General features: G+C 38.2%; 1 protein-coding gene across 4 annotated transcripts in view; it reads right to left on the bottom strand.

The window, feature by feature from the left end:
* Nucleotides 1-17,009, bottom strand: part of L3MBTL4 (L3MBTL histone methyl-lysine binding protein 4) — a 443,526-nt gene that overhangs the window by 107,949 nt on the left and 318,568 nt on the right. For 3 of the 4 annotated variants that reach the window (XM_037982494.2, XM_073006460.1, XM_073006461.1), the window contains one exon: nucleotides 13,359-13,429. The exons of the other annotated variant lie outside the window; for it this stretch is intronic. In XM_037982494.2, the coding sequence (XP_037838422.1) occupies nucleotides 13,359-13,429 (71 nt within the window). The remainder of the gene's footprint in view (nucleotides 1-13,358; nucleotides 13,430-17,009) is intronic. 4 annotated transcript variants of the gene reach the window in all.

Here is a 17,009-nt window from a genome sequence, read left to right on the forward strand (position 1 = left end):
AAGAATGATGATATTTTGATGGGAATTGCATTGAATCTGTAGATTACTTTTGGCAGTATGGTCATTTTCACAATATTGATTCTTCCCATCCATGAGCATGGGGTGTGTTTCCATATGTTTGTGCCATCTATGAGTTCTCTCAGCAGTGCTTTGTCATTTTCCTTGTAGAAATCTTTCACCTCCTTGGTTAAGTATATTCCCAGGCTTGTTTGTTTGTTTGTTTTGTTTGTTTGTTTTGCAGTTGAAAGGGATTGAGTTCTTGATTTTATTTTTGGCTTAGTCTTTGTCGGTGTCTACTGATTTGTGTACATTGATTTTGTAACCTGAGACCTTACCGAATTTGTTTATGAGATCTAGGAGTCTTTTGGATGAGTATTTGGGGTTTTCTAAGTATATTATCATATAATTGATTAATCGTGACAGGCTGAATTATTCTTTTCCACTTCAGATGCTCTTTATTTCTTTCCCTTGTTTGATTGCTCTGGTTAGGACTTCCAGTTTTATGTTGAATAGACATGGTAAAAGTGGGCATCCTTGTCTTGTTCCAGTTCTCAATGGGAATGCTTTAAACTCTTCCCCATTCAGCCTATGGGTTTACCTTATATGGCTTTTGTTGCCTGTGGGTTTACTTTACATGGCTTTTGTTATTTTGAGGTAAGGCCCTTCTATGCCTATTTTGTTGAGCGTTTTAGAATAAAGGGATGTTGAATTTTATCAAATGCATTTTCTGTGTCTATTGAGATGATCATATGGTTTTTGTTTTTAATTCTATCTATATGATGTATCACATCTATTGACTTGCACATGTTAAACTATACCTGCAACCCTGGGATGAAATCTACTTGATCATAATGTATTATTATTATTTTTTGATGTGCTGTTGGATTTGCTTAGCTAGTATTTTGTTGAGGATTTTTGCATCTATGTTCTTCAAGGATATTGAAATTTTCTTTTTTTGTTATGTCCTTTCCTGGTTTTGGTATTAGGGTGATACCAGCTTCATATAATGATTTAGGAAGGATTCCTTCTTTATCTTTTGGAACAGTTTCAGTAGAATTGGTACCAATTCTTCTTCAAATGTTTGGTAGAATTCAGCTGTAAATCCATCTGGTCCTGGACTTTTTTGTTGTTAATGGCAATTTTTGTATTACTGATTAAATCTTGATGCCTGTTATTGGTCTATTCAGGGCTTCTATTTCTTCCTGATTTAATCTAGGGCGGTTTTATGTCTCGGGAATTTATCCATTTCCTCTAGAGTTTCTAATTTGTGTGCGCAAAATTGTTCACAGTAGCTTTGAATGATATTTTGTGTTTCTGTGGTATCAATTGTAATATATCCAGTTTCATTTCTACTGAATAATTGAGCTTATATGGATCTTCTCTTTTTTCTTGGTTAATCTTGCTAATGGTCTATCAAATTTGTTTATCTTTTCAAAGAACCAGCTTTTTGTTTCATTTACCTTCTGTAATGTTCTTTTTGTTTCAATTTCATTTAGTTCTGCTCTGATCTTTAGTATTTCTTTTCTTCTCCTGGGTGTGGGTGTAATTTGTTCTTGTTACCCTAGTTTCTTGAGAAGTGATATTAGGTTGTTGGTTTGTGCTTTTTCAGACTTTTTGATGCACACATTTAATACTATGAACTTTCCTCTTAGGGCTGCTTTTGCTGTATCCCAGAGGCTTTAATAAGTTCTGTCATTATTATCATTCATTTCTAAGAATTTTCTAATTTAGACCTTGATTTCATTGTTACACCAAAAGTTATTCAAGAGCAAATTATTTAACTTCCAAGTATTTGTATAGTTTTGAGAGTTCCTTTTGGAGTTATTTCCAGTTTTATTCTACTGTGGTCTGAGAAGACCTGTGTTATAATTTCGATTTTTTAAAATTTATCGGGACTTGTTTTATGGTCTATCATATGGTCTATCTTGGAGAATGCTCCATGTGCTGATGAACAGAATGTATATTCTGTATTTGGGAAGAGTGTTCTGTAAACACCTGTTAAGTCCATTTGTTCTAGGGTATAGTTTAAGTCTGCTGTTTCTTTGTTGACTTTCTCTCTTGATGATCTTCTAGTGCTGTTGGTGAAGTATTAAAGTACCCCACTATTAGTGTGTTGCTGTCTACCTTATTTCTTGGGTCTAGTAGTAATTATTTTATAAATCTGGGAGCTCTAGGGTTAGGTGCATATAAATTTAGGATTGTAATATCATCTTGTTGTACTAATCCTTTTATCATCATGTAATGTTATTCTTTTTTTTTTTTGAGACAGAGTCTCGCTCTGTCGCCCAGGCTGGAGTGCAGTGGCCGGATCTCAGCTCACTGCAAGCTCCGCCTCCCGGGTTTACGCCATTCTCCTGCCTCAGCCTCCCGAGTAGCTGGGACTACAGGCGCCCGCCACCTCGCCCGGCTAGTTTTTTGTATTTTTTAGTAGAGACGGGGTTTCACCGTGTTAGCCAGGATGGTCTCGATCTCCTGCTTTAAAGTCTGTTTTGTGTGATATAAAAAGAGCTACTTCTGCTCGCTTTTGTTTCCAGTTGCATAGAATGTATTTTTACACCCCTTTACCTTAAGTTTATGTGACTCCTTGTGTGATAGGTGGGTCTCTTGAACATAGCGGATATTTGGTTGATTTTTTTAATGCATTCTGCCATTCTGTGTCTTTTAAGTGAGGCACTTCGACCATTTATATTCAGCATTATTATTGAGATGTAAGGTACTGTTCTCGTGATCATATTAGATGTTGCCTAGATACTTTGTTCCTTTTTTCATTGCATTATTATTTTATAGGACTTGTGAGATTTGTGCTTTCAGGAAGTTCTATTTTGGTGCATACTAGTTTGTCAGCATTTGTTAGTCTGAGAAAGACTTTATCTCTCCTTCACTTATGAAGCTTAGTTTTTCTGGATACAAAATTCTTTGCTTACAATTATTTAGTTAAGGAAGCTAAAGATAGGACCCCAGTCTCTTCTGGCTTGTAGGGTTTCTGCTGAGAAATTTGCTGTTAGTTGGATAGGTTTTCCTTTATAGGTCACCTTATGCTTTTGTCTCACAGGTCTTAAACTTTAACTCATTTCTTCATGTAGATTTTAGATAACCTGATGACTAGGTGCCTTGGTGATGATCTTTTTGCAATGAATTTCCCAGGAGTTCTTTGAGTTTTCTGTATTTCGATATATAGATCTCTACAAAGGCCAAGGAAGTTTTCTCAATTATTCCCTCAAATAAGTTTTCTAAACATTTAGACTTCTCTTTTCCCTCAGGAATACCAATTATTCTTAGATTTGGCCATTTTACATGATCCTATATTTCTTAGACACTTTATTCATTTCTTGAGATTCTTTTTTCTTCATCTTTGACTGGGTTAATTCAACAGCCTGATATTTGAGCTCTGAGATTCTTTCTTCTACTTGTTCTAGTCTATTGAAGAAACTTTTCCACTGTATTTTGCATTTCCCTAAGGGTGACTTTCATTTCCAGAAGTTCTGACTGGTTTTACTTGATGATATCAATCTCTGTGGAAAATTTTCATTCATCTCCTAAAATTTTTTTTTTAATTTCTTTATGTTGTTTTTCACCTTTCTCTAGTATCTCCTTGAGTAATTTAATAAGCAATCTTCTAAATTCTTTATCTGGTATTTCAGAGACTTAATCTTGGTTTGGATCCATTGCTGAGAGCTAGTGTGATTTCTTGGGGATGTTATATAACCCCGTTTTGTCATATTACCAGAATTACTTTTCTGGTTCCTTCTCATTTGGGTGGACCATTTCTTCAAATTGTTCTCAAAATTTATTTTTGATTTGATTGTGCTTTTTCTTTAATTTCTTCTTTTTCCTCTTAAGGATCTGACTTTAATGTTTATAGTTTATTATAGCCTAATTTGATTCTTGATGCTTTTAGTGGTGAAGACTCTGTAGGAGTTCCTTAGTTAAAGAGAGTTTTTGTGCACTGGCTTTCCCAAGCTCTGGTTGCAGTAGTTATGCATTTGGCCTGCGGGCAAGTTCACTGTCTCCTGTAGGGTTGGAATGGCTAGGATCTCTCGAAGCTTATCTCATTCTCCCATGGTGTACACTTCTTTCTTTATTTAATTTTTCCCAGTATTTTATTTACTAAGCTGATGATTCAGGCCAATAGGAGGGATATCCCTGGAGTAGGCATTTGTGGTAGCTAAAGAGATGGATATATATAATACCTAATGCTGGGCAGAGGTCCCAGCCTTGATGAAGGTGCCTGGGGGAACTCTAAATTAAATGTGGTGAGGTTTTATCAGAGTGAAGGGTGGAAGCTATGTCAGCTCCACTGCCAGGCAAGTAGGAAAGCTATCCACCTTCTTGTCCCAGTATTCCAGCTATTCAGATCAGACAAGTACCTCTTGGCATCTGTAGGAATGCTGATGTTCCAAGGAGAGAGGAGTTGTGACTCTGCAAGCCTGAATCTGAGAAGTGCTCCTCCTGTGGGGATGCAATCACCCTAAATTGTTCCTGGAAGGCCATCTATACATGCACCTACACCGCATTCCTGTGGGAGAAGCCCCAGCTGTGTGTGCAGTGGTGTACCAGCGGGGAAAAAGGATCCCCTTTCCAAGCCCTTTTATGATCAGAGATGCTGCCTGATTGTTGGGGTAGAGGTGTAGACTTTCCTTACTGCACCCAGCACTGCAGTTGTGTCCCTGCTACAAGAAACGTCCCACTAGTGGAAAAATCCGGGACTCAAGGTCTGCCATGCAGATTCTTTCTCCCATGAGATATTCCCTTGATGTGATACTCTCCCCCTTCCCCTAGGAATGAGACTTCCTGAGACCCAGACCACAGTGATTGTTAGTGCTCTTCTGGGTCTAGATACCCAGTGTGACTACCACACTTTGAGCTGGTGCAGGGGAATGTCTGCAAGGGATCCAGAAATGTGAACTAACTTCAAGTCTCCCAGCAGAGTATGCCAGCACCATCTCTGATGGAGATGGCAGGGGAGTTACATACACTCCGTGAGATTTCTTGGTTGGAGATGAGGCTTAGTGTGTTGGGTTTCTCAAATGATAGTTACAATTGCAGTGAACTTGGCACATGGAGAGGCTCAGAACCTCTGGTTAGTCAGGGTGTTGTACGCAATGGTGATAGCTGAGGTCACATACTCATTTTCTCCTTCCTGGGCACATTCTACCTAGAGGTGTTTAATGGCCCGTGTTGGATGGCCTCCAGCCATGAGGTGGCATTTGCAAAACAGCATCCAGCTGCAGTAGTAGCAGTGGGATTTAAGCTTGCCACAAGTTGCTGAGGGAAAGTGTGTGTGTTTTTTTTCCTCAGGTGATAGGCAGGGCTATAAAGTTCCCCAAAGTTTATGTCCTTTGTGTTAAGCTACCAGGGTGGGTGGAGGGGCACAACCAAGTGAGGGCAGGGTTAGGCGGGTCTGTGCCCTGACTTTTCTTGAGCTGGGCTAGCTGTGGCCACCGTGAGTATTGGGAGGTGGTTCTCAGGCCACTGGGCTAATGTTCCAGAAGGGAGTATAACTGCCTCTACTGCACAGAAGAGTTCACAAAGGGAGTGGGGAGGAGCAAGCAGCAGTAAGCCTCACCCAGCTCCCATGCATTTGGCGAGGCTGATCTCACTCACTCAGTGCTCCACTAACAAAGGCAAAAGATGACTCGGATAAATAACAGTGACTAATGTGTTTAAGAAATTAGATGGCAAGATAGAGAATTTTACTCAGGAACTAAGGTCTATTAAAATCATACATAGGTAAATTGCCAAACTAAGAAATATACAATAATTTAATTAAAAATTTATTACATGAGTGTAATAGCAGTTTGGAGACCGTTGAAGAGAGAAGTACTGGTCTTGAAAATAGGACACTAGAAAAATATCCAGGCTGAAGTATGTACTAAAAACGGAGGGGAAATAAAGAAAAGAGCTCTTAAGACATACAACTAAGAAAGTCTAATATATTTGTAGATGGAGTCTCAATAGGGGAAGTGAGAGAGAATGGAGCATAAACAATATTCGAGGAGATAATGGTCAAATTTTTCAAAGTGTTAAAAAGCCATACACCCACAGACTTAAGCACTATGGATCCTAAAGAGACAAATATAAGGCACTTCATAGTAAAACTGCTAAAAACGAAAGACAACAGAAAAACCTTACAAGTAATCAGATAAAATGTGACACACGCCAAGACATACTCCTTTCAAAGAGACACAATAAAGCTACAGCTGACTTCTTGAGAGAAACAATAGAAGTCAGAAGCCAATGGATTATCATATTTAAAGCCTGAAAAAAATTAACTACCAATCTAGAATTCTATAACCTGCAAAAATATTCTTCAAAAGTTTGGGTGAAAAAAGGACATTTCTGGACAAAGAAAACCTTACTCAAAAAAAAAAAAAAATCAGCTAGGCCAAGTGCAGTGGCTCACGTGTGTAATCTCAGCACTTTAGGAGGTCAAAGCAGGCAGATTGTTTGAACCCAGGAGTTTGAGACCAGCCTGAGCAACATAGTGAGACCCCTATCTTTACAAAAAACAAAAGCAAAAATTAGCTGGGCATGGTGGCACGCACCTGTAGGCCCAGCTACTCCAGAGGCTGAGGTGGCAGGATCGCTTGAGCCCCACAGGTTGAGGCTGCAGTGAGCTGTGATCGCACCACCACACTCCAGCCCGGGTGACAGAGTGAAACCCTGTCTAAAAAAAAATAATAACTAGAAGACACTATAAATGAAGTACAAAAGATAATTTTTCAGATAGAGGAAAAATGATTCTACATAAAGATAAAGATGCATTTTGTAGTAGCTGGGATATCAACTAACAGAATATTAAAAATAAATAAGGTAATAGATGGGAAATGGTATACTCACATGAATTTTGGTATAAAAAGATAAAGCAAAAATATAAAATTGAATACAAACTACTGAGAAAAATAGAAAACAATTATAGAGATGGTAGCAATAGGCTGGCCACAGTGGCTTGTACCTGTTATCCCAGCACTTTGGGAGGCCTCGGTGGGGAGATCACTTGAGGCCAGAAGTTCGAGACCAGCCTGGCCAACATGATGAAACCCTGTCTCTACTAAAAACACAAAAATTAGCTGGGCATGGTTATACACACCTGCAATCCCAGCTACTTGTGAGGCTGAGGCACCGGAATTGCTTGAACCCAGGAGGTGGAGGTTGCATTGAGCCTGGATTGCACTACTGCACTGCAGCCTGGGAGACAGAGTGAGACTCTGTCAATTAAAAAAAAAAAAGATAATAACCCTAAGTCCAACTTAACTTTAATAACATTAGATATAAACGTATTAAATACTTCAATTAAGAGACTCCTGTTAACTGGGTGCAGTGGCTCACACCTGTAATCCCAGCACTTTGGGAGGCTGAGGTAAGAGGATTGCTTGAGTCTGGGAGGCCAAGGTTGCAGTGAGCCATAATCGCGCCACTGCTCTCCAGTCTAGGGTGACAGAGATAGATCCCATAAAGAAGAAAGAAAGAAAAAGAAGAAAGAGAGAGAGAGAGAGAGAGAGAGAGAGAGAGAGAGAGAGAGAGAGAGAAAGAAAGAAAGAAAGAAAGAAAGAAAGAAAGAAAGAAAGAAAGAAAGAAAGAAAGATTGCCATGAGAATGAATTTAAACCTAAAAATCACATGCCACTTAGAAGTGTCATATTAAACATAGGACAGTGATGGAGCATATAAAAGCATAGAAATAAATATAACATACAAATACTAATCAGAAGAATACTGCTAATAGCAGACAAAGGAAACTTAAAGGCAAGAAGCATTTGGAGAAATAAAATATATATTTCAAAATGTTGACGGGTCAATTGATTATCAATATTCTAATGTTCTAATTTTCATGAGCCTAGTAATATAGACTAAAAATATGTATAATAAAAGGAAAACCAGATAATATCACAACCATAGTAGAGGACTTTAACACATTTTTTCAGGAATCAAATGAATAAGCAGAAAAAATGTATCAGTAAAGATAATAAAGATGTAACTGTATGATTAACAATTGCTCAGAATATACTTTCTGACCACAGTGGAATAAAATTCAAAATCAATAACGAAAAGATAATAAAATCCCCAAATATCTGGAAATGAATCAGTATACTTCAACCCACATACAAAAGAAAAACAATGTAAATGAGAAAATATTTTGAATTAAATTGTTATGAAATTTGACAAATCAAAACTCATGGAATGCAGGAAAAGCTATGCTTAAACTAATGTTAATATAGCTTTAGGTGCATATATTACAATATATTTAAAAACACAATATCTAAGTAATAATTTAAAGAAGTTAGAAAAATGATAGTAAATGAAAGCCACAGAGGGTGGAAGGCAGGCAGAAACATAATAGCAGAAATTAATAACAGGGAAAACAAATGCACACTAGAGAAAATCAACACAGCCAAAAATTGGTCCATTGTAAAGATCAGTAAATCTTTAGCAGAATTAATTGAAAGAGACTGAGGCAAAACCAGAGAGAGAGTGTGAGAGAGAGGGAGAGAGAAAACGCGCGAGCACATAAACATCAATTTCAAGAATGAAAAAGGGACATAACTATAGAATCTGCAGACACTAAAAAGCTCATCAGAGGGGATTATAAACAACTCTATAGCAACAGACTTGAAAATTTACATGACATATACAAATTCCTAGAAGAAATATGTAAATTTCTAGAAAAACTAATACAAGAAGAAATTTTAAAAATCTAAAGTCCTCAATCTATTAAAGAAATTGAATCTATAATTAAAATTCTTTTAATAAAAAAACTTTAGGCTCAGATAGCTTTCCTGTCTGTGAACTCATCTAAACGGTTAAAAAATAAATGTTGTGAATCTTACATAACACCTCTTGGTGATAATGGTGATAATGGAGAAAGAGGGAATATCAAAACAAGATGAAGACATTACAAGAAGGAAAATTACAGATCAGCTTCTCCTATGAACATATTTGAAACAGTCCTCAATAAAACATAGGGAGTTCTCACTTGGCATGGTAGTCAGGGGCTATACAATTGACGATGCAAGCTGAAACCATGCAAACTGAGCTTAATAATCAATGGGGAAAATTGTAATTCTTTTCTCATGACCTTCACAAATTTTGGTCAAAATATTAACAACTCTTTTACTGTCCATCATAAATACTGAGGGAAAATGTAAAACTAGTGAAAGTAATATTTAATTAGTATGCTGTGGTTTATAACATTTAATAGATTGAGATAAGGTGTTTTATTTCTTTGTTTTTTAAAAAAAACAACTTATCAAGAGTTGTCCAAGGAGTGTTTGCTTTCTTTTTGTTCTACAACTGTGAAATGAAGAGAGCATCTTTTCCATTCCTTGGTAAACTGTCATATTCCTAAATTTAAGTTAGATTCACTTCTAACATTTTATCCTTTGCACTTACAATGTTGTGAAATAGCTCTGAGAGTTCCTTTAATGTGAAGTGTTTTGTTTCGTTTTTGTTTTTGTTTTTTTTGCCAGTATCATTTTCTGTGGGACATCTTCATGCTGTTCGCAACAACCCCTTTCTTCATTTACATCAAAGAGCTTGTCGTCACTAAGTTCCCTGGTTGCACGCCTAGAATCTTGAATGGAAGTAGGGTCAGCATTTCTATGGTTGGCTATTTTTTCTTTGAATATGTTTACATTTCATTAGAATTTCACTGTTTCACTGTCATGTCTTAGGAGTAACACTCAATAAGCTTACCTTTAAACCTTGGATTAGTAAGACAAGTTTCAATTTGCTCCTGTTATGCACAACCAACATCCTTTTAACATAATCATGGTTTCCTCTACAGAATTTTATCATTACAAAGTAATTAAAATTTCTATCATCCAATCTTATGTTTATATATTATTGTTGTTACATGTTTATCCAATCTTATGTTTATAAATTATTGTGATATATGCTTACATATTGAAAAAAGTGTGTTCAGTAGCTAAGAATTATACTTGAAAATAATGGGTAGTCTTTAAAATATTTTTATTAAGTATGCCAAGATATATATGGCGAATAAAATGATTTTTAAAATAAAATGATTTTTAAAAAATGATTTTTTCCAGTAAAAATGGAAAACATGCCCGAGATATAAAAAACAGAATCTGCGTGTGAATGTATGCATGTGTGTATACAATTTCTAAAAATCCAGTGTATACAACCTCCCCTCATAGATGAAATAGAGCACAAATTTTAGCCCATTTTCCTTAAAAAAAAAAAAAAAAAGAAGACCCTGACTGGGCACAGTGGCTCGCGCCTGTAATCCCAACACTTTGGGAGGCCAACGTGAGTGGATCACAGGGTCAGGAGTTTGAGACCAGCCTGGCCAACATAGTGAAACCCCGTCTCTACTAAAAATACAAAAGTAAGCTGGGTTTGGTGGTGCACACCTGTAGTTCCAGCTACTCAGGAAGCTGAGGCAAGAGAATCACTTGAACCCTGAGGCAGAGGTTACAGTGAGCCAAGATCACGCCACTGCACTCCAGCTTGGGTGACAGAGCGAGACTTCATCTCAATAAATAAATAAATAAATAAATAAATAAATAAATAAACAAACAAATAAAAGACTCCTGGTGAATGAAGAAGGCACTCATTCAAATCTATGCCGAGACCAAAAAAAAAAAAAAGGCGGGGTGGAGAAGGCTGGGTGCAGTGGCTCATGCCTGTAATCCCAGCACTTTGGGAGGCCGAGAAGGATGGATTAGCTGAGCTGAAGAGTTCAAGAACAGCCTGGGTAACACAGTGAAACTTCGTCTCTACTAAACTACAAAAAATTAGCTGAGTGTGGCATTGCGAGCCTATAATCCCAGTTACTCGGGAGACTGAGACAGGAGAATCACTTGAACCCAGGAGGCAGAGATTGCAGTGAGCAGAGATCACGCCATTGCACTCCAGACTGGGTGACAGAGGGAGACGCCATCTCAAAAAAAAAAAAAAAAAAAAAAAAAGGCAAAAAAAGGAAGGCCATGGATATGGGATATTATGATCAGATTTACAGGCTGAAGAAAAATAAAAGAAAATATTAAATAATTGTTTAATATCACTGTAAAAACATTATTATTTTCATTATTTTGTCTCATCCATGTCAGAACCAAAGCAAATAAACTTTGTAATAATGGGGATTAGTCCCATAGTACAGAGGTCCCCAACCTTTAGTGGCACCAGGAACTGGTCTCATGGAAGACAATTTTTCCACAGACCGGGGTGGGGGAATGGTTTTGGGATGATTCAAGCACATTACATTTATTGTGCACTTTATTTCTATTATTATTACATTGTAATAGATAATGAAATAACTATGCAACTCCCCATAACATAGAATCAGTGGGAGCCCTGAGCTTGTTTTCCTACAACTAGACAGTCCCATCTGGGGGTGATGGGAGACAGTGACAGATCGTCAGGCGTTAGATTCTCATAAGGAGCACGCACCCTAGATCCCTCACACGTGCAGGTCACAACAGTGTTCGTGCTCCTAGGAGAATCTAATGCTGCAGCTGATCTGACAGGAGGCGGAGCTCAGGTGGTCATGTGAGCAATGGAGAGCAGCTGTGAATGCAGATAAAGCTTTGATCCCTCGCCTGCCCTCTGCTCACCTGCTGTTATGCAGCCCAGTTCCTAACAGTCTACAGACTGGTCTGTGGCATAGGTGCTGGGGACTCCAGACATACAAGGAAGAGCCACTTTGGTTGACAAAAGGCTAAACTAGAAAGCAGGTGCTAACCACGGCCTGCCAATTTCCATGGGATGGAATGAACCCCGCCTGCACTTCCCCAGCACACCGTGGTCTGGGTCCACAGGCAGCCGTGCGCTCCACCTAAGGCCGACTGCTCCTCCCACTGCACACTCTTCTGACATAAATGCCGTATCTGATAACAAAGACCTCTGCTGCGAGGATATGTTTAAATTAAAGAGCACAGTAAATGCATGAATAAATACAAGCATATGGGTGTAAACTTCTTATACATGATGCAGAAACGAGCAAGTGCATTCTGAGCATCTTGGAAGAGATTTCATCTTTCACAGTATGCAAATGCATTTTGCTATGACATTTTCTATTTTTGTAAGGATGATCTTCATTACTACATTTATGATATGAACTACAAAATTGTGTATCTGTTTGAACAAGAACATATACATAATTACTCTGTGGAGATATTTTCAAAAGTGTCAAACTATGAATTAAAACACTGGCACTTTTTTTAAGGCTTCTTACATGGTTCCAAAACATGCCATTTACAGAATGAAGGCTTGGTAAGATGGATGAGAACATTTGTATGGAACAGTTTCTAAAACATCAGTGATTTATTTTATTTAAAGCAAGCTTGAGTTCTGGTTATATTACATAGAAATTCTTCTTATGAGGGAGAAACATGTAGCTGTACAATGAAAACCAAAGTAATTCAACTGCCCTCTCTTTTCTGAGGAAAAGGCCTTGTGTGGCTGAGATGAAATCCACAATTCTTCGAAGACAACACAAGCAAGAGCTCCATCTCTGCCTAAAGTGAGCAGTTCAGCACTGCTCACTGACCTCCCGGCCCTTTTGTTCAATGACTGCCAAGCACCCTCTCCTTCTCTTACGAAAAGTCCGATGGGTAACTGGAGATGGCACAGTCCAGCACAGTGTGCTAATTCACTGGACTTCTACCAGGTCAGTAGAAAGTTCAGCAATGTTCCTTTCCTCTAGAAGGCAGACAGATCTCCTACATCTTCCGGGAGACACGAATGTACAGAGCTACCAAGGCTGCAGGCGGGACACTAGTAAGAAACTATCAATGTTTGCATCTGACTAAATCAAAACAGAACCCAGGGAAAACTGATTTCTTAGCTTGCTACAATACAATCTAACCTCAAAATTCCGTCTATATCGAGCCTTCACTGGGAAGAAACGTAACTAAAAGAACACATGCAATTTTTTCTTCCTGGACTCCAACAGATTCCTCAGCTCTGATGGCTCAATATTTTGCCTAATGCCCTTCTAGCCTTTCTTACTAAACAGGTGCATCTCACAGTCTCCCCCCTTCACAAGTGCAGTGAGACACTCCTGGTTTCCCTCCACGGCCTCCGCAGATGGCAGAGGGGGATTCAACCACTGAACCTCTAACTTCTACAGGTTTGCACATTTCCTATCATGAGTGGAGCCCATAGAGATCATAGAGTCCAGCCCTTTAACTTTTAAAACGAGAAAATGAACGTTTGAGGAGTGAAGTGAAGGGACTCACTCGCAGGGTGGGAACCAGAACACAAGTCTCTCTTGACTCTAGTTAGGCTTTTTCCACCATTCCCTGCTGGAATGCTAAAACCAAACAGTCAAACAAATAAGACATTCTGCACAACAAAAAGTATATTCTGTGTTTTTGCTAGTGTTTTTGTGTTTACCTCTGAAGAGATTATCCAAGTCAATATCTTCTTTTCCTTTGATTTTCAAACACTTTGCCTGCTGTACAAGTCTGGGCAAAGAACAGAAATAAAATCTAGATTCATTATCCTGTGAGGTAGGAAGAAATCATGATAGCAGCACAAATTTAAATAGAAACTGCAGGGTAAACAATAGTGAATTGGCAGGTACTTTGCTGCACAGAGCCTTGTTAGAATTTTAAGATTTTAAAAACACACTTCTCTTCAGAAACTCTGACTTTGAACCCTGAAGTTTAAAAAGCTTTCCCCCCCTCATTCTATTACAGCAAAAAGTTTCGAAAACTCTCTGGAGAATAATCTCTTCAGATTCTGAGGAGGAGTTGGCAGGACGGTGGGTGATGGGATGGTAGGTAAGTAAATAATAATTGCTACTGATGACTTTGGGGCTCATTATTTTAATCAGAAGATTATAGACACTGTGCTCAAACAACTGTACAAAGTAATTTAGTTACATTGCTGAATGTCAGGGAATTAATTAACTTTTAAGATGCTGCAGTATGTACTATGGCCTAATTTTGTTATTCTTTTATCATGGAACTTCATTAAAACTTGAGGCTCAGACTTTATAATGAATATGGAAGTTTCTACAATAAAACTTTTCCAGGGTTGCTAATTAGTCAGTAATTAATTTTAGGTAGATAAGCTTGTGAGGTAATCAAGTAATTTATTTGTATATATTTTAATGAAATTTATATCTTGCTTTGCACATGTATTTTCTTACTGTATTTGAACAGAAAGTCTCTCATTTCATTTTCACTGACAAGCATTTGAGTTGGTCATGGAAGTACTGTTTTAATTTCTGTGTTAGATGAGGAAACTGATTCAGTTACCAAAACCCTACGTAGAAACCTAAATGACTTACAGAATTGGAGATAATTGTATCTATGTTTATTTATAAGTTTACACAAGTATATCATGGCAGAAAGGTTCTATCAGTTAGATATCTCTTACTCATCAAGCCTTTTTATCAAAAAGACAAGAAACTGAGAAAATTTCTGTTGAAGTCCCAACTTTGGACCTTACCATAGGTCCTACAAGGCTACTGTGGAGCATACTAAACATATGCACTTAATCACCTCGGGGGCAATGCAGAGACAGCACATTCAGTGTGCGACAACCTGAGTTCACACCTAGGACACAGCCCCTAGGTTTGTGATCCACAGTGAATATTTAAATGCTCAATCTTAGCTTCCAATCTGTTAAATGGACACAGTACCTGCCTCACTGGGTTGTTCAGAGCAACTAGTGAAATAGTATGTTAAAAACCAGTGTAAAAACGCTTATGCATCATGGACATGCATAAAAATGTGTGTAATATTCTCATCAATTCAATACATATAATTTTAATTATATTCAACATATGTATCATTGGGATTTGTTTACATTCTTTTTTTGCCTATATCATGCTTTGATATTTGCATTCTTGTAGGAGAGAACATAAACTATAGAAAGGTGGCTTAAATGTAAGCAGTGAGTGTCTGGTAGAGCGCTGGGGTCAAACAGGATGCTGGGAAGCATAGCACGTGTGCTAAGTAGTGCAGTGCAGCCATTTTGCAAAGAATAATTTGGGGCAGGGGAAAGAACAATTTCAGCTCTGCTTATATGATTTTTGGCAAATCTTTAGGTATTTCCCCCTCAATCTTACAAATTTTATGAATCTTCAGGTTGATTTTCAAGCCATCTTAAAGCACCCTTCTGCAATATATGCTAACCAAGATCTTGCTTCTCTCTCACAAAGTTAAAAAACAGAAGCCAGTCTGCCACATATAAAACTTTGATGGGTATTTTAAAAAACATTTTAAAATAAATCAAATAAATTTGTTGGTTTTTTTTGTTTTTGTTTTTAAATGCGAAGTTCTTCAATTGGTCCTGGGTATATTTCAGTACAGTCTTGCTTTCAAATGATCACATCAGTAGGGAAATACGCCAGGCCAAACCCTGTGAGCGGTTCAGATCCAGTTAGCATTTCCTGGGAACTCCCAGGAGGCAAGCACCTACTAAGGACTCCCAGTGTTTTCATTTCCCATTTCGTTCTCATAAAAACTCTACAACGTTGGGATAGTATTCTTGTTTTATAAATTGAGAGACTGGTTTCAGAGACATTCAACAACCTGCCCCATCTTGGGCACAAAGTAGGTCGATAATGGAGCCAAAATCAGGTCTTAATGGAGCCAAAATGAAGTCCAATCTCAAGTCTTTGGACTCCAAACCCAGGTTTCCTCTGCTTTACACATCACCTTCCAATAACGTACAGTTCACTGGTTATTTATGGAAGTCATGGATAAAGGGAAGTCACAGGCAGAGACTTGACTGTTGCTGGGCCAGTGGGGTCTTAGAGAATGGAGATGGGGGTAACTGATGGGTTTCTAAAGGTCTTGAGAATTAGGGTGGAACAGAACGAGCAGAAGTAACATGGGATGGGGAAGTGTTCTGAGAACCTGAATAAGCTAATCGACCTATTTGGCTGAAGCACCATGCAGTGAAAGGTAGCTTGACAGAACAAGCTGAAAGCAGCCATGGAGGGCCTTGCATGGGTTCTCGCGAGGATGTGGACTTCATCTTGTGGGCAGTGGGAAAAGTCACAGAGGAGTTTGCATCTCAAAAGAATCCACTGCATATAGCCAGTAGATGTGTTTGAAAATGACTAGGCCAGTCATGAGCCAAATAATTAATATTTTATTTGTGTTTTGGCTAAAATCGTCTCAATCTCTGCCTAAATCTCCAGGGATGTATTACTGTTGCACCAATTATTCCTCCTGAAGCCTGGCCCATAGCTTTTATATAGTCATAATAGCTCCGGGCATCCTAAACAAGCTTTAATGTATTTTATTAATAGCATTGCTGTTGCTGTTGCAAGTGTCAAGAGACCTGTGTACCTGTTTATACCTGATTTATTACATAAAGAGGTGCATATGACCTAAAGGCAAAAGCTGTCATTGTCACCCAAGAGTCTTTGCTATCCATTGTTTTTCAACGTGCTCTTTCCTTAGGATTTTCTACTTCCAGTTGGAGGAAAGGGCCTGCATCTTCTCTTACCCTATTACTAGGCTTCCATTCCTCTAAACAAGACAATACTGTGCTCATTAAGTGCTAGGGCCTGAAACAGATGCCTAACATGAAGGAGGAAATATTAATCCCCTATTTATGTGTTCAAAAAGACAGGTTAAGAAGCTTGCTCAAAGTCACATAATAAGTAGAAGAACTAGGATTTGAATTTAATTCAGGTTAGTCTAACTGTACCTAGACACCTTCTAGAACAAGAGTTAGTAAACCATGCCCCATAAGTCAAATCCTGCCCATTGCTTTTTTTTTGTAAACAAAGTTTCACTAGAACACAGCCACGCTCACTTCTCTACTTACTGTCTAGGGCTGCTTTCACTACGAGGGCTGAACTGAGTAGTTGTAGCAGAGACCTTTATAGCTGGCCACACCTAAAATATTTACCATCTGGCACTTTAGAAAAAAAAAAAGCTCACTGACCCCTGTTCTAGAAGTTAAAAATATTTTTAAAAGGTCCATAAGTTCAAAAACACACACACAGCATGCGACTGTCTTATCTGGGAAGCTGCTCCCCAAACTGCCACAATAACTGTGTTTAGCTATAACTTAAGG

The sequence above is a fragment of the Chlorocebus sabaeus genome, chromosome 18 (assembly GCF_047675955.1).
Source record: "Chlorocebus sabaeus isolate Y175 chromosome 18, mChlSab1.0.hap1, whole genome shotgun sequence".
Classification (NCBI taxonomy): domain Eukaryota; kingdom Metazoa; phylum Chordata; class Mammalia; order Primates; family Cercopithecidae; genus Chlorocebus; species Chlorocebus sabaeus.